We start from the raw sequence: 18,345 nt of genomic DNA, 5'->3' as shown, positions 1-18,345 counted from the left end.
GGGACTATGCAATAAAATAATTGAGATTACGTAAAGCAGACGAGAGATAGGCATTCGATCACTCGTCACCCAGTGCAAGAATTTTTGAGCTAGCATCAATAACAGCGAAGATATAGACGATTAAAAATTATGCTCCTCCTGTCCCCCCTCAACTCGTACACGAGGAGCACCAGAAAAAAAATAAAGAAAACAGCTCTGGGACTGGGCCCCGCCTATGAGTACGTCATCCGCCGACGTTTATTTTGCAACTTCCGGTTGTCGCTCCTAGCCCCCCTGCAGCAGCATCGGCGACGTGGCGGCATCTCTCCGGGAGTGCGGCGCGCGTCGGGTTTCTTTCCTTGTCATCTGTGGTAATTCGCAGTAATAAACACGGACCTCAAGGTGCGACTGCTCGCTTTTACGGCCGCAATGGGCATCGAGCCCTATGCGTGCACACGAAGAGCCATGCGAGTGGCTCCGGAACTCCCGACAGAAGGAGGCGGCAGAGGAAAATTGAAACCATATGCGCGAAGGCAATGCCCTGGCTCGCGTTGCCCGAGAGGGTCGCGCGGCGGCCTGAGCAGACGATTTTCACGGCTACGTGTGCCCGTGACGTCGTGGCTGCCGTGGCTCCAACGAATGAGAGCGTGTGGTGGCCTGGCGCCGTCATGGGTAGTGTGACGTCTTTGTTTCGCGATTTTAGTTCCAAAATCGGTCACTATGAGCACACCAATCGGCCCGCGGATTTTGAAAAACACGGTTTTTAAAAGTTAGTAATAAATTGCCGGCTCAGTTCTGAAGACTCATACTTGGTGTGAATGCTTCTTAGCATCATTTCTAAGCATTGAAAACATTTACAAGCGACTTTTTATTCGTTGCATAGTCTTTTTAAGGTCTTTTTTCAGGATACTGCTTCTCACTTGTGGTGTTGTGAAAGGCAAACACATTGCCTGTTGTGAGGCTAATCATGAACCTAGTTATTAGATGAGGATTAGCTGTTGGGCAAAGCACCCTAGGTTGTAGTAATCTGCGGTATGCTTCCTCTTCTTGATGAAAATCTTTCAAGCATTCCACTATAGAGTGGCAGTTTCCTGTACCCAATGCTGTCCGCATTGCTGGCGCCAGCCAACTCGTGCAGTAGCACTTGGCAGGTTCTTTTTTACTATGAAGGTCTGACAACAGTGCATGAATGTGCTTGCAAATCACTTGTTTGTGATGGTGCCACAGTGTGGCATTGATTTCGCCTAAGTGGCCAACACATGTTCATTAGAACAGTGCTGTACTTGATCTGCCTTGTGCAGTACTGCACTTGATCTGCCCTGTACTACTGGCTCACCACTACAGTTGTACAAAAAGTCTCCAGGAAGTTAATCTGGTTAAGCCACCAACTCAGTATGAACAGCGAGCCTGATAACGATGCTTTCTAAGCAAAACATGTCGCTAAGCCCTTAGTTGTACCCCAGGCACTTTGAGATGATATTTGTGTATTTATTTTATGAGCACTGTTGCTGCTTGGAGCATTACAGTGGGGTATATAAAAAGTACTGTGCAAACAAAAATAACACAAAAAAATAAACGGTGACAGACACTGCAGTGCAAGCAGCGCAGTAAAAGGGAGCACTAAGGCTTGAATGGCTTAGAACAGAATTTCAGTTGCATGTGTGTTGGTGTAGTTGGTGCAGAGAAAGGAAACGAGTGATATGGGTAGGTGAGTAGGTGCACAAATACCGGCACAAGGCCGAGGGAGCGGCAAGGGACTAATGCTGCTTGCTAACTTTGACTGTGTAATATTTGTATATGTGGCTTTACAGTTGCATTTGTTTCCGACATTCAGTACACACGTCAGTATAGTGCTTTTGGGCTGAAAGCTAGCACTTGCATGAGGCCTGCACGCATCGGTGTCAGAAGAGAGAGTACACAGAAACGTGCCGAGTGCTGTATTGCCCCTGTATGTGCAGTGCCTCATTTGACTCAACGGTGCGCCTCTGGGAGGTGGATCGGGGCGTGTGCCTCTACACCTTGACAAAGCACACGGAGCCTGTGTACAGTGTGGCCTTCAGTCCGGATGGCAAGTTCCTGGCCAGTGGGTCCTTCGACAAATGTGTCCACATCTGGTCAACACAGGTGGGCTTTTGTGCAGCACCAGTCCTCGTGTTCTGTTTTGCTTAGCTAGGGAAGCTAAAGTAAAGGCCATAGAAATCTTGGTTGGCAGAGCAAAGCTGTACAGCTGTATGTGAATACAGTAAACATTGTTAATTTGTCCTAATTTAATTCGGATTACCAAATATTGTTCCGGCCAAAACCCATGTAAGTCTGTGGCGTTGGACGAAGCTGAGCTCACAACAGTGAATTCTGGCAGGCTTCCTTGGTAAAGTGTCTGGCCGTAACAACATACTTCCCGCGGAATGATGACATTCGCAGCACGCGCAGTCCAGGAAATCTCTGAGCAACTGACGCGTAACAGCATAATTGCAAGGCCAGCATTACACTTTGGTCTTAGCCATAGGAGGTCGAGAAGGAATTGCTAGGCCAACATTCGGAGGCAAATAGATACTGAAGTCCTTAAAACAGCACTTTCTGAGATGGCAAATTCATGTGGGAAACATTCATCGCAACAACTTTATGCAGTTCTTTCTGCAAAAAAAACTGGCTTTCAAGAAATGTTGACTATGCTGCTCCCCACATTCTGCTTGCAAGCAATAGTATTGGACTTTATATGAGCCACACCCCGCGTCATGATAGTCTAAAGTCTACATCAAAATACCAGAAAGTGTGGCGCGGGCGCAGGTCATGCCGTGATCGAATGCATGCACCGTGCGAAGCAAGAACAGCCAGTTTGCGCAATGACACTCATGCAGACTGACGGAGGTAACCCAAGGGAAGACGCAAGCAAGAGCGAGCGCCTCCGAATGTGCCCCTCACCTCCCCTACAGTGCGGGTTGCGCCGTCCAAGCTATGGCATACCCGTTCTCAGCACATTCATGCGTGATTTGTAGGCCATCTCGATGGCAACCAAGAGCATGTCATTATCTCAAGTGGCAGCCATGAAGAACAAATAGCCTAGCCTATCCAAGCCAGCCCGTCGGATTGAGTCAGTTTTTGATGGGGGCCTTTCACAGCAGCGGAGAACCGGTTGGTTGCGACAGTGATATCCGCTTGTGTGTATATTAAGTCGAAAAAAACTAATTTTCTGTTGTGAAATGACTTCCGTAGTATTGCTGGCATCTATTTTAGTCAGAAAAATCAAACTTTTGGATTCCACAGAGTCTAAAATATCAGTTGTGAAAATGTACACGTTCTTACGAGGTGTGTATGATGGTTCCTCAGCGAGGTTCCGAAATATCACTCAAGTCCAAGTTATTGGAGTCCATGAAATCAGTCTGCTGCTGTATTTGGACACACCCAGCATACTCATACACCTTTCTTCACAAACTCTTGATTAGCAAACATTTTCTGGTCCCTTCAAATTAATTTTAAAGGGAGTCTACTGTATATTCATGCCTTGGTTCCGAATACAGTAAAACCTCGTTAATTCGAACTCGAGGGGGACCGGAAATTTGTTCGAATTAAGCGGAGTTTGAAATAACGAGCGGGCGCTAAAAAAAGCGGCCATCACGCCCGGCAGCACGGGCCGAAGCTAAAACAGGCATATCTGAGATCGTTATCTCTTACTACGCGCTACTACACATTTGCGGCGGGCGATTGCGCGAATTAAAATCATAGAGCCCGAATGTCGAAGGAAATAAAGTTAATTTGTTTATGCGGTTGGAGCTAACATCAAAATGCATTCGCGTAAGCAGCAAGCTTAATGATTAAATATGACACTATGCTTCAAAAACATGTTTATTAACAGCAGATTGGCAAAGCATATCAAAGAGAAAAATAATCGGTGATGCGCATTTGTTTTCGTTTTCTTTGCCGTGACTCGACAAGCATCGTCTGCAACTTGCCCAACAGCTCCAACGCAGCGTCCGAATTATCATCGGCGGAGAAGTAGCGTGCAGCCAGATCGAGTGCTGACGCTGTTTCACATGCACTCAAAGGTGGCAATGGATCGTCGCCTCCGTCGGACTCGTCGTCGCTGTCAGCTGTGCTCGCCGCGCCCGAGTTGTGCGGCATCTGGTCACCGCAGGCCGCTTCAATAATCTCGGCATCGCTTAACGGCCCCGATGTCTCCACGCCGCTGTCAACGTCTACGAAGCTCTGGAAGTCAACACCCTCCGATGAAGCAGCGTAGGCAGGGTGCAGCGCGACGGAGTCATCACACTGAGCATCCAGCTCTGCCGTGCTGCAGGCTTCTGGGCCTTCAATGAAGCCGCACTTTCGATAACAGTTCGCGACTGTGTCCGCCTTGACAGCATTCCACGATGTTGCCAGCATGTGGCAAGCTCCGAGGAGATTGACGTCGTACGATTTGCCGCTGTCCATACACACAAGAATCCGCTCTAGGAGGTGGCGCCTGTACAGTGTTTTGAGGTTTTTAATAACCCCAAGGTCCATAGGCTGCAGCACAGCCGTAGTGTTTTTCGGCAGAAATGCCAGACGGATCGCCTTCAGTCCGCTGATGTCGCAATGGGCTGAACAGTTGTCGACGAACAACAGAACATTCCTGTTCTGTGCCGCGAACTTCCTGTCGAGTGTGCGCAGCCAATCCGTGAAAATTGCTCGCGTCATCCACGACTTTCTGTTGAAAGTATAATCAACAGGGAGAGTTTTTAGCCCTTTAAAGCAGCGAGGCTTCGCTGCTTTGCCTATAACTAGCAAGCGGCACCGTTCCGTGCCAGTCGCGTTTGCGCACACCAACACCGTCACTCTTTCCTTGCTTCTCTTCCCGCCTGAACACGTGTCGCCTTTGTAACTGACAGTCTTGTTCGGCAGCAACTTAAAATAAAGCGCGGTTTCATCTGCATTGAACACATCGCTGAGCGAGTAATCGGCAAGGTAGTCCTTTAGTTGACCTGAGATCCAATTTTGACACGTTTCTTCATCGACTGCGGCTGCCTCTCCACAAACGCTTTTAAATGTAAGTCCGTGACGGGCCTTGAAACGCGAAAACCAGCCTTCCGTTGCGCTGAAGTCACTTATGCCCATCTGGCTGGCAAAGTCCACTGCCTTTGCGGCAATTATTGGTCCACTTAGCGGAATGTTCCTGCTGCGAACGTCCTTAATCCATGCCATTACAGCATCCTCCATCTCTGGATGAGCCGATGTTCTTAGTCGTTTCCGCGAGGGCTCCATCTCCTTTTGATACGCATTGAAGATCGAGTCCTTCTTCTTGAGGTATGTGGACAGCGTGCATTTCTTGACTGCAAACTTCTCTGCGATCGCTGTCTTTGTTAGGAGACCACGTTCGACCTCCTGTAATATCTCCACCTTCGTCTTAAAATCCTTTGCGGAGTACTTTCCTCGGTTTGCCATGATTGGCACAGTCGATGAGACGTCACCAGCGAGACACCAAACAAACGAGGAATATCACGCAACACAAACTTCGCTAGACACCGCGGCAACAAAGACTAGGCGCAAGAGGGGCCGGGTGCTGCGTGCAGGATGAAGGAAAGGAAAGAGTCTTCGCTTCCCACTTCTTTCCTCCATGTCGCTTCCCGAGCTGCACAAAAAAAGGGTACCGGAAGTCACGTGTTCTCGCAAGGGCTACTGGGAGAGTTTAGCCGACGGCGCAGCCAATAGAACGCTGGGCGCAGCGGCGTCGTCTGCTGCATAGGCAGGCGCGCTGGGACGGCGCCCAAGTAGAGGGAAGCGGGGGAATGGGGAGGGGAGGCCCGCTTGATTGAAACGTTTATTTCCATCAGAAAAAAAGCGCGGCTTCAAAAAAATGTGACGTAACCGCCTCTCCCGAGTACTTCCTTCCTCCATGGTCGCGTGCGTCTCCAATGGTCACGACCGCCTCGGCGCAGCGGAAACCTGCAACGGCTTGCGCCGGAGCCACCGTGGCCGGAGCATAGGCGGCGCCCGCGGTAGGGTGGCTACCCGCGTGACCGCGCGTCAGCCAAAAATAGACAAGCCAATGCTTCGACGCTCTGGCAGCGAAAACCTGCTACGGCATGCACCGCAGGGTTGGTTCGGGCAACGAAATTCACGTCTCACCTCGTGTGTGCTGACATGCGTGCTGGCTTATTTTTTTTCTCATCATTCTGCATTTTTTTTAATTTTCAGCGCTTTGTATTTGCTACGAGGTGACTTCTATATGCGCGGAGCGATGCCAGCCATCGGCGCCTAGTTCGAATTAACCGACGTGGATACCGGCATATTCGAATTATCGGGAGTTTTGACCCATTGAAATACACAGGGCTTTGCCGGGACCCGGCCGTCAGTTCGAATTAACCGGAAGTTCGAATTAAGCGATTTCGAATTAACGAGGTTTTACTGTATAATGCGAGGTGCATTCTGAGGCACTGTTTGATTTCTCCACTGAAATTTCACAGATCCTTTGTTCAAATTGAATACGCATCTTCCATTTGGTCACCTCACCAACAGTACCTAATTAATTCCCTAGAGCGCGTACAAAATCGTGTCGCTCGCTTCATTTCTCGCAACTATTGCCGACATTCCAGTATAACTAACATTAAGGCTTCGTTATCCCTTCCATCCTTAGAATCTCGCAGAACAATAGCACTTATCTGCCTCTTCCATAAAATTGTTTACAGCCATCATTCCTTCACACTACCCCTTACAAAACCGGCCCGCACATCTCACCGATTGCATAATCACCTCAGTTTTAAGCGCCTTTCGGGAAGGACCACTGCATTCAACTCATCAGCCCTGACCCGTGCAATCATTTATTGGAATAGTCTTCCTGATAACATTGTTCACATCTCAGATCATGTTATTTTCAAAGAAAAAATAAGTAGCATTTTCTTCTGAAGTGTGTTCTGTAGTGCGTTTTTCAATTTAGTTTTTCAATTTAGTTCTATTTTCTGGTTGGTTGCTTGTTCTTTGTATAACGATGTTAAAATAACAATGTTCTACTTGCTTCTTTTTCCCACCCCAGTTATGTAACCCCCCTCACATAATACTCCAGTCGGAGCCCGTGAGGTATTTGAATAAATAAATAAAGTTTGCGGAATTTAAATTTTTCCGCCGTGAAAAGTCAAGGCCCTTGGGTTTTTGGGTAGCGTGCATGGTCACCCATTTTTCGCCACCTCTTTAATCCACCTAAATTATATGCAGAGTGGCAACCTGATCCACAGCTACAAGGGCACGGGTGGCATCTTCGAGGTCTGCTGGAATCAACGAGGTGACAAAGTTGGCGCCAGTGCATCAGATGGCTCGGTAAGCTCTGACCCTTGCATGCTCGTGGCATTGAAGTGGCATGAATAGTGAAACACCGTTTTCAAGTGCCGTAATGTTCTCGGGATAAACCAAGATTTTCAAGCTGTTTCTACCACTGCCCCTAGATCGGCACCCTTTTTTTGCTTGCTCTGATATGGTACCATTTGAGAAATCTCTGAGTGTAGCTTATTGGTGAGGACGTCAGCACTTTCACAGCGATATTTGGAATGCATATTCATATTTTTGAAATAGTAATGTCTGCAGTTCTGCATACCAGTTTATGGCTTTCTAGCAATGAGAGGATGTTTTAGCGATTGATTGATTGAACTATGATTGACAGTATCGACTGTGGTTGGGACCACCTGTAGAGTGAGGTGGAGGCAAGCAGCTCGAATTGGTTTGCTCTTTGGTCTATGGTGTAAGAGCAAGGTATTACCATAAAATACTAAGCAAGCGCCCAGCTACAATTTGAAGATACAGTCAAGCCCACTTATAACGAACATGAGCATCACGCGCCGTCCGTTCGTTATATCCCGAAGTTAGTACAGTAGAATCTCGGTGATACGAACCTGGCTGATACAAATTTCGGTGTGATACGAATTCCGAACACTTTTCCGCGTCGTGCCGGGTGATATGAACTTCGGTACTGCTACCGTCGAGCAGCCACCGGCGCAGCATGCGCCAGTGCCGGTTTGGGATTACGCTGCAGCAGGGAGGCTGACGAGGCAAGCGAAACTTTCTCTCTCTCTCTAGTTTTTTGGGGGCGACCTCTTTGCCTTTTTCATTTTACTTTGTTGTTTTGCCCGCCGCTGCTTATTGGTCCGTTCACCCTGCGAACCAGCCAACCCAACCGGTCGGGCGCGATTTGTCCTCCACATTTCTCGCGGCCCTGCGCGCCCGTTCCGCCGGTCTTTCCGCTACAGCCAGCGCGCAGATCGTAACACCAGCAGCAGCTCCCGCTTCTTTGTTCCCTCATGCGCGACGACTACGGAAGTGCAGCGTGGTGTTTGCATGTGCCGTTTTACAAGCATTGATCACATCAGCCGAAAGGTACTGCAATCAGTACGATGTTGCGAAAGTGGAAGGCGCTGTCCTTGAAGGACAAACTGGATATTTTAAAGAAGGTGGACGAAGAGCCCAAGAAAAGGCGCATTGACATGGCCAAGGAATTAGGCCTGCCAATTTCTACGCTGTCTACGATCTTCGGTCAGCGCGACCAAATTATGCAGAATGTGCAGCACTTAGGCATAAACTCCAAAGAAGCGAACACTGCTCACCATGTAATGTTAGAAGAAGTTCTCCTAACATGGTTTTAAGAGGTCACCGCGGCCGGCGTCAACGTTGATGGAAAAGTTCTGCGTGAGAAGGCTGCGGACATTGCACTCACGCTTGGAATTGAAAATTTTCAGGCCTCTGCTGGCTGGATTCACCGATTTAAGGGGGGACACCCCTCTTAGAACTTTTTTCCTTATTTATGGGTGGATCTGGTTGGAACTTGCACCATTTGTATATTTTTGCATGCTGATTTCAAATATCTGATTCTTGTAGATGAAATAGTTTTCAAAATTTCACCTAATTCATGTTGCTCATTTGGAGGTGAGCTAATTACTAAACACTCTATGGCATGATGAGAATAGACCTGCCAGAGTGATCTAGAAGGATCATAGAGTGCAACAAGACAAGAATTAATGTGCTAGAAGAATTTCAACCAAAGTTACACCTAGTCAAACATTTGTGACAAAAAGCCCAAGTTGGCACCCAAGATTGATAATTAATTTTGTGAATGTTGCCGTGTAATAACTGAACATATTTTAGTCTTAATGCACTGTCCAAGAGTTCTTCTTTCTAACAGAACAAGAATGAGAGCTATAACACAAATAGTTTAAGAGATATCGCTCCTCCAAAATTGCAGAACCCTGAAAATTGCAGTTTTGAGAAAACGAGAAAAAACATCTCACAGTATCTACATGTAAATTATGCCAATGATTGATATGTCAACATGATCAGAAACTAGTGGAAAGTGAACTAATGCAAAATTTAATGGCTTATGCCAATTTCAGCCTAAGTTATGCAATAGGAAACTTTTGAAAGGAAAGGTCCATTTGGGTACCCAAGACAGATAACCTCAGTAAATTTTGTCTTGTGATCATTGCATTTACCTTGGCGTCATGTGACTCACAAGGTTCCCTTTCTAGCAAAAAAAAATATAGCAAGAACAGGACCGGAGATATTAGTCTTTAAAAACTGCAACACCACCAAAATTGGGGGATTGGGAGAAGCACTCAAGCCTCACAGCATATTTAATCAGGAAAGAAAACCCCAAAGACCTTCGCATGCTTTCAAAATGCACCAGGAGCATAGTCAGGGTGCATGCTGTCGTGGTGCTTCTTTTTTTTTCGCTTTAGCAAAGCCAGGCGAAGCCACCCGCTTCTTCGCAGAACGCGTGTTACGGCGCAAGTCCTTTTCTTCAGCTCTCCTGGAGACAGTTGCTGGCACGTTCGCGTTGCATCCTTGCAGAATTGCTGTTGCTGTATGCTTGCAGCCGGCATTGAAGCGCAGCACAGCTTCTGCTGTGGCTGCTTCCACAGCAAACAGTGACGAATGCTGCTCTTTGTGGATCAAGTTCCAGATGATCGAGTGGAAGCTCTCGTTTGAATTCTGGGTCTTCCCCCGAATGCACCTCTGCAGCAGGCTCTTCTCTGATAAGCGACTGTACACGGGCAAAAGAGCTTCAGCCACATCGCATGGCAGACTGTACTTATGCTTCGGTTCGGGCTCCTCTTTTGCTTTTGCAGCATTGTGGCGGCACCAAGACTGCTCACCAGTGGGACACAAAGTGTGATTGGGGCAGTCACCAGTAGACGTGATGTGGTAATATGTCGCCATCATGGCTCGCTGCATGGCATCCACATTACCTACATTTGACCTTAGCGCTCGGCCATAATATATAGCTAGCTTGTCAACTAGATCAGCTGTGAGCCTTCCTCTGCCACCAAGACTTTTTCCTGCACCCTTGTGCCTCTGCAAGAGGTTGCGCAAAGCTGCTCCCATACGCTTGTGCACATGGTTTATGCAGTCCTCCTTGACTACTTCAATGTAGCCATAGATTTTAGCATCTTGAAGGGCATTAAACGTGCGACTGTCCCCATCGCATAACATCGTTGTGTAGCGCATGTTGTGGCGCTGTAGAGACCTCTCAAATAGAATTTTGCCTGCCTCTACCTCCATTTGGCCAGCCTTGCAGTTGGTGTTCTTTTGGCACTCGTGGCGCGATCTCCAGAGTTCATAGCCGTCAGTGTTCGGCTTTGGGCCAGTTTCGCAGCCCAGACAAAAGTTTGACAGCACCACATAATCGAGCACATAACCAGTGAAGACTTTCACTACGGCACCGACGCCTATATGTGACGAGTGCCCGCACGTCATCCATGTGCCGTCGTAACACACGGCAATGTTCCCCATGTGCCCAAAACACAAGTCGTCATATACCTTCGCCACTGCCTGCGCGGCCTGTGCCATAGCTGCCGCAGCTGCTCGAGTAGCAGCAGGTTGCAGTGTGTTTTTCAAGTGCCGTTGAAACGTCTTGTTGTGCATGCCACGCCGCGACAATCCCATCGCCGAAAAGATATCGTTCATTGCTGTCTGGGCGTTACCGGTCGACAGCATTGCTCGTCTAGCAAGAATATTAAGCTCGAGAGGATTGCACTTTTTCTCACCGTCAACCCTCTGCGAGTTCTACTCGGCCGCAATCTCACCACAGTTGTCACATAGCACGATCAGATTCACGGCAAGGCCATAGCTCTGGTCGCTGGTAATCAACCTCACGCATCCGCGACACGTTTTGCACCGCACGGCATCCAAGAGGATGTTCGCAACGCTGATGTCAATTATTGCATAGGAGGCTGTTCCGTCTGCGTCTGATCCTGCGGACGCACCACTTGCATCGGTGAACAGCGCGGTCTTTCGTGCCGTCGCCGGCGTCGATTCCATTCGATCAAGTGTAGACTGCTCACGGGCACTCGCTTGAGTTATGTCACTGTTAGTGACAGGCGTGGTGTCAATTCGTACGCGACTACAATCAGCACGAAGAACACCCCCGTTATCCAGCGGAGACGGAGAAGCGTCGCCGCCCGCAACGTGACCATCACGCAATCCCGTACCACTGGCGCTTGCTTGTTGCACAGTATGCAACAATGTCGCGTCATTAACACGTTTTTTTTTTCCTTTTGCACGCTTTCGCCCGAACTTGTGCACAGAGCGGTACTTCGCGCCTCCTGGCATGGTTCTCGCGTTGCACTAGCGTGGTTGGCAGAAAGACAAACTGGCGTCGCCGGGCGTCCACTTTCCATGGCTAGCTTGCCGGAACCAACCAGACGACGCCATTTTGATCACGTGCCTAAACCGGCCAATAGCAGCGTGCGCCGCTATTTATTTTTTCTTTCGTTTTTTTGGCGAAGGCGGCATGTACAGGGTTGCTGCTCGAAATAAAAAATAAGCCGAAAGCCCGCGCTTTAGAACGAGACAAAAATGGCGGCGGTAGAGCGCGTAGTTTCGATGCGCCGGGCGATCGAAATTGGGTGTCGTTCACAATTTAAAGGGCAGTGGGTGTGGTACTGCATTTTTAAATCGCTATAACTTCTTAATTACGTGGGGTATAATGATGAAAATTTGCATACAGATGCGGAATGGTGCGAGGAACACGAAAATTAAAAGATTGAAAATCTGATTTTTGGGCCGATTTTCGGTGCCAAAGAGCCGTGTCCCCCCTTAAGGCATGGCATGACCTCTCCTACAAGATCGTTTGCGGCGAAGGGAAAAAGTTGAAGCCTCCGTCGTTGAAGATTGGATGGCAACCACGCTGCAGTCTTTCATCGCGGGATATGATGCTCGCGATGTTTTTAACATTCACGAGGCAGGGTTGTTTTACAATCTTCAGCCCGAAAAGAGTCTCTGCTTCAAGGGCGAAGCCTGCCAGGGAGGACAAAAAAGTGATCAGCTTGTGACGGTTTTGTTTTGCTGCAACGCTGACGGGTCAGAAAAAATGAAACTGACCGTCATTGGAAAAGCCCCGATGCTTCAAGGCAGCCGGTTGTTTTCCCTGCACATATAGAGCCAATAAAAAGGCGTGGCTGACGTCTGCTCTGTTTGTGGAGTTCGTCGCATACTTGACCATAGGATGTCATGCAAGAACAGAAAGTTTGTTTTGCTGCTGGTCCAGTGTGCGGCGCATCCAAAGCACATGACGCTACAGAGCATCAAAGTGGTATTCCTGCCCCCGAACGCTACTAGTCATTTGCAGCCACTGGACGCTGGCTTTATCAGAAACGTAAAGCACCACTTCAAAGGTTTGTTGGTGCGCCGCCTCCTTGCGAAGATTGACCGTAAGGACACAAATATGCAGATTAGTCTTGAATGCTGTACATTTTATTGCAGTGGCCTGGGAGTGCATCTCCCCCGCAACCATCGCGAATTGTTTCGCAAAGTGGGATTTTAAATCCACAGTGGCCACCACCTCAGAAGTGCCAGATCCAATTCCGGTTGATGTCTGGAACCAGCTTAGTGTTGACTGCAGTGCCGACGATTTCGTCATTGCGGAGGACGATCTTGTCACCTGTTGTCTGCGCACAGTGGAAGACATCGTGGAGGATGTATCGTCGCATCCTGGAATTTCGACCAGTGACGAAGAAGAAGACGAGTGCCAAAATGGTGATGACCAACCACCGTCGGCAGCCGAAACTATGCACGCTCTCGATATTCTGCGGCATGCTGCGACATCCGATACTGTGTGTGAGAACACTACAGCCCAGCTCTTCAGCTTCGAAAATTCTCTGCTGGCCGACCTCACAAAGAAGAAGACTCAGAAGGACACACGTGACTTCTTTCAACATAATTAAATGTTTTGTTTTTTTTTTTCCCCGTGTCTCATGGTTTCGGGGCAGATTTCGCTTGTTTTTTGGTGATACGAAATTTCGGGTGATACGAATATTTTCGCCTCCCGTTTAGATTCGTATCACTAAGATTCTACTGTAGTAAGTGGACCACAGCTTTAAAGACAGTTGCTTGTCAAAACACAAAATTTTTTTTTGCGAAAAAGTCCGTGATGGATGTCTGTTTTTGCAGCGCAGATCTGATGAGGGAGGTTTCCAGTTTATTTAAAGCAGAAGCATGTTCTTCGCCGAGGCCCTTGGCATAGACAAGTTGTCTGAGGCTCTATGTAGCCCATAGCTACAGGCGTGCTAATGGGTGCTGGCTCCGAAGTTTGATCCTCATCTGATTCCTCCGCGTCACTCTCGTCCCACACTTCAGAAACAATGCCCTCGTCCGTGCACGGTTTCGTGGTATCGGCATCGTCATTGACAAATAAAATCATTACAACCATTGTCATGACCCCCCATGTCAGAGTCGACCTGCCATAAATCGCCGCCGGGCTGGTCATCTTCCGAAGCATTAGGCTTGGCATCAGACACTGTGTCGACGAAGCCGGCTTTGCGGAAGCAGTTCCGCACGCCAGTGGCCGTCACTTCCGCCCTGGCCGCTTTCATCATCTCTACCGCTGAATACAATGGAGACTTTGTCTGATGGTTGATCAATAAATTCAAGATGGTGGCCACCATGAGAGAAGGGAGAAACATGGTACTGCGTAATCACAGCATATGCGAGAAGAAGAATTTGAACAGTTTATGAGAAGATATTAAAAAACGTGATTAAAGCACGGCTAATCTTCATCACAGAATCCATCGAACACTCTTCTAAACAAAAATTTGGTGAGGTTTAGCTCTTCCAAACCTACTTATACCCCTGTCACACGGCCAGTTTCAATCACCCTCAAGTCGAGGGTCTTCGAGATTTTCAATCGCCATCGAACTCGCCGCTGCTACACGGCAAATCTCAATGGCCATTGAAACGGTTCTCGTGTCTTACGCCACGGATGTGTGGCGCCAGAATCGCTACTTTGGATTTTGCAAAAATAAAAATATTTGATAAATGTATACTAAATGCTGAACTACACGCATACGCGAAAGTCGTTCAAAACCCTTTTAATTGCACGTACGCGACGGACATTGCTGTAGCCACTCTAATACAAGACGAGCCAAAACCCAGCCAATCCAACTGCGTCGGAGCGCTGCTTCGTCAGGCTTAAGACCTGGGAATTCGCCATGATATCTGAAATACAAGAGCTATTTGTCTCTTGAAACCTTATGCGAGGGTAAGAATGGGCAAATCGAAGGCGAATACAACAGCTTAGAACACGATATTGCTTTGAGGGATTAGCGACGAAGCTGTTATCGCTGTGAAGCGGGCGGGCAGGGGGCCGCCATGGTGTCAACGTTAAGTACGCAAGCAACGCAAAATTAGTGCGCTTAAAACAAGTCTAATATAATTTTAAAATAATTTTACAGACTGCTTGCATTAAATTTTATGCGAATAATGTTTGTTCACGTTTTTGCACCGTGAATGTGTCGTGTACGAAAGTGCGCTTGGCGCCGCTCGAAGCAACACTAGCAACCTTGGGCAGCGCTCGAAGGCCCTCGAAATCTCGATGGCCCTCGAAATACGCTACTCCGTTGACTCGATAGGCTATTGACTCGATCGCCATTGAAACTGCCCGTGTGGCAGCGCTCGATCGCCTTTGAGTCGATAGACTATCGGTTCGAGGGCCCTCGAAATGCCCGTGTGACAGGGGTATTATACGGAGCAACAGCTCTGCTCCGTTCCTTCGCAAGTCTAGCTTCTCGTTGCTCCTCGGTGTGAGCGGCTTGTTTAGCTCGCGTCCTCTGCAGTACACCTTCTCGTCGAGCTATATCGACTGGATGATCTGAAGCGGCTTGATGGCGACACCAAAGAGTTGACACACCCAGTCCGGCGCGCGTCTCATACATGATGAAACTGAAGCAGAAACTGCCAACATAGCAACTGTTACACCCTCTCCTAGTGACATGGTATCACAACGGCGAAGCCGAATAGCACGCGTAGCTGGGCCTCTCCCAGCCTGCCCTCTCCTAATCACATGGTATTACAGCAGCGGAGCCGGCGAGCACGTGCAGGTGCGCCTGTGCTTGGCGAGTGAAGTGGTCTGCCTGTGCTCTGGGGCCTCACGGTCAAACGCACATCAAGATTGACCTTGGGAGGCGTGTAATAATAGAACTTTCGGTCTAAATCACGAGGTCCAAGCACACCTTGGTAAAGGCGCCACGATCTTCAGGCACGGATGGCGATCCCATTCTCACTAGGCGTTGATGGAGCACTTCGTTCTCGTTGCCATCCAGGGAAGTGTTAATGCTGCAGCCTTTTAAGGATTCCTGTATAACAGCTTCCGATACTGCACCCATGCTCTGGACGCGAAGTTCAGGATATCTTGCCGCAACAGCTTCTGTCAGATCCCTTTGTTGGTTTCCTTTGGAAACTGCTTGACCTTGAAATTAGGCACATTGTCTGAATGATGTTATTGCCTCTTTCACACCCTTCCGTTACCTCTGTGATAAACGTCACAAATATTTCGAAGAGTGGGCACTTAATGTTTGGTTAATGTATTTTTGATGTTCTCCAGGATATGGGACATGATCGCATGGGCACTTGTTCAGGATTTTTAGGAAGATTCAAATTTTAAAGGAAAAGGGGGGTGGGCGCTTATTTGGGCATTGGCGGATGCTCTGTATTCTACGGTAGACCCAAGAGGGTAGTGAAGAAAAATTTTTGTTACTGGGATGCTTTACCCAAATGGTAGCTGTGACACTGAGCTGAGAGCACTGTTTGTTGTAAAAGAAGTTGGCGCAAAACTTGGACAAGGATTGAGAAGAAACACATACGACTGACAAGTATGTGTTTCTTCTTGGTTCTTGTCGAAGTTTTGCGCCCACTTTTATATCATTCAAAGCCAACTTGCCCGACAGCACACTCTTAACCTGTTTTTAAAGAGAAATTGGCAAAAATTAATTAGTATTTTAATGACTCTTCCAAGAACAGTTCACCACCAGCCATCTGCTGTGCTGGCTACATGAACGGATGCAGTTAATGCATTCCTGCTTTGTTATGCAGTCTGTTTCGTCCATCTCATATCCATGTCTCAGTATTCTTGGCCTCAGTATTCTTGGCCTGCATTTCATGAATTTCTGCTTTGGTTTGTCAAGCAGCTGGCACAGTACAGGAGATTGCTGATCAATTGCTGCCCGCAAGTGTATGGAAATAGAATCGTTGGGCAAGGCACACTATGCTGCTCTTTTTTTGAAAGATCAGAAGTTTACGGAATATGGATATGTGTAGTGCAGGCATTGCATTTCATGTGGGCGCCTGTACTCTTTGTTTTCTCAGTAAAACATAAATAAGAAAGAGGTGTGTTTGAGAACAAGAGATGCACAGTCGAATCCCGCTACAACGAAATTCACGGGACCCGTGAAAAGTTTTACTAAAGTGTAAACTTCGTTATTGTGAAGTGGGACCGGAACACTGCCTGACTGGACTATGTAATTCATGACCAACATTTATTTCCTAAAATTTGTCAGCATTGGTCTTTCATTGTATTGAAATCGGCGCTTTGGCCCAATTTTCATAGTGCTCCGGAAATGTCAGATCATTGGCATTGGTGATGATGAGCACGAAGCCTGTGTTTAGGCACAGCGCAGACAATTTCTGCAGTCTGTGCCTGCCAGCTATGGTTTTCATATTTCCTTTTCAAACTGAGAATGAATGCATGTAAAATGGAAGCAGCAAAATGTGAAGATTTTAGCTGAAGGAGAATGAATACTGGTGCAGAAGATGGTCACTTGTATGGTGCGAAGACTGGTGCGAAGGCATGGAGTTTCAATCAACGAAGCCTGTGTTTTTTTTCTGCAGGACCTGATACCTTTGTATTCGTGTGTTCACGTTTATCTCTCTCGTGTTTCATTTGACGTTGATGGCATTCAGTGAAGTGTTGTTCTTGGAGGTTATTAGTAGCAGCCAAACATGATATTTGGTTTGTATTACAGCAGGCGCTTGAGAATGCTTTGGAACAGGCCGTTTGATGATTTGCTGGACACGCTGAAGTTATACTTTGTCCTTTGTTTCTTGCTGTTCAAAAGTGTGCTTCTTCTGCCAGGGCTGGGCCTGCAGTGTGGTGAAATAAATAAGTAAATAAACTGCAGTCCAGAGTATATGTGCAGTGAACTTAAATGGATTAGTTTTGATGTGGGTGGCAGAGCTGCTCCGGAGAGGTGGTGTTAAATAGATAATGTGTTGTTTTTTCAGGTGTTTGTGCTTGACCTGCGGAAGTTATAACAGCCTCACTGGAGTGGATTGCAAGAGTGAGGGAATCAAAGCTGGCTCACAGGAACCGTGTTCTGCAGGCCTTGTGCGGTCTCCATTGCAGCTGCTCATCTCTCTTCCATCTTCTGTTGCAAGCCCACCAAGTGGTCTGCATTAACAGTTCAGTGCTGATGAGCATGCCGTGGTGGCCACAGACGTGGGCTGATGCGTGCCTTGGCGCGAGTGCACTTCACACATGCTGCCTGAGGAGTGGGCACTTGGGTTGCGCGCTAAAGTTATTTGTTCATGTTGAAATGGGAACCTCAGGTGGGTGCCGTCTCATGTGTTGTAAATAGCGTTAGGGTTTCTAATGGGAGGAGGGTTGGTCAGCATATTCTTTTTAACCTCATGTAGATATATTCATGTGTACATGGCTCCTCCAAAGCATTGTCGTTTAATGACTGAAAACTTGTCGGCATGTACAGCAAATGGCGCCGTCAGACTGGTGTGCAACAAATGCCCTGCATTACGGATATACAGGAGGGCGAGATTTCTTTTTGTGATTGATGCTGAGTAATGAGACTGGGCATGTTGGAAAGGTTGCAGTTGTGACTCTTAAAGTGACCTGAGGCAAATAAATGATATTACCTTGGTTCCTTGTCTGGTGTGAATGGCTTGAGCTTGTTGGTCTGGAGGCATAGGCAAAATGCCTTTCTGCATTTGATCTTCGGGGTGTTGTTGGAAAACTGGCTGTAGTTCAAGACTTTGGTGCACTCCATGATGTGGCGATTTCCTTGTTTAGGCACAGCGCAGACAATTTCTGCAGTCTGCGCCTGCCAGCTATGGTTTTCATATTTCCTT

At 47.8% G+C, this 18,345-nt stretch overlaps 2 protein-coding genes across 4 annotated transcripts in view; one reads left to right on the top strand and one right to left on the bottom strand.

The window, feature by feature from the left end:
- ebi (transducin beta like ebi) overlaps positions 1–18,140 on the top strand; it is a 47,751-nt gene extending 29,611 nt beyond the window's left edge. For 2 of the 3 annotated variants that reach the window (XM_077660142.1, XM_077660143.1), the window contains exons 10-12: positions 1,938–2,103; positions 7,165–7,266; positions 17,488–18,140. In XM_077660142.1, coding sequence (XP_077516268.1) covers positions 1,938–2,103; positions 7,165–7,266; positions 17,488–17,517 — 298 coding nt within the window. In that variant the 3' untranslated portion in view covers positions 17,518–18,140. Of the gene's footprint in view, positions 1–1,937; positions 4,102–6,021; positions 7,267–17,487 lie in introns of all 3 variants that reach the window. The other variant, XR_013313466.1, reaches the window with a different exon arrangement.
- LOC144122863 (uncharacterized) lies at positions 9,495–12,321 on the bottom strand. Its single transcript, XM_077655843.1, has 2 exons — positions 12,316–12,321; positions 9,495–10,998 (listed from the first exon to the last, which is right to left on the bottom strand). Exons 1-2 carry the CDS (start codon positions 12,319–12,321, stop codon positions 9,628–9,630), a joined length of 1,377 nt encoding a protein of 458 aa, XP_077511969.1. The 3' UTR covers positions 9,495–9,627.
- Positions 18,141–18,345: the final 205 nt, after the last annotated feature.

The sequence above is a fragment of the Amblyomma americanum genome, chromosome 3 (genome assembly GCF_052857255.1).
Source record: "Amblyomma americanum isolate KBUSLIRL-KWMA chromosome 3, ASM5285725v1, whole genome shotgun sequence".
Taxonomy (NCBI): Eukaryota; Metazoa; Arthropoda; class Arachnida; order Ixodida; family Ixodidae; genus Amblyomma; species Amblyomma americanum.
The sequence above is the reverse complement of the archived record's forward strand: the minus strand, read 5'-3'. Positions and strand labels throughout refer to the sequence as shown.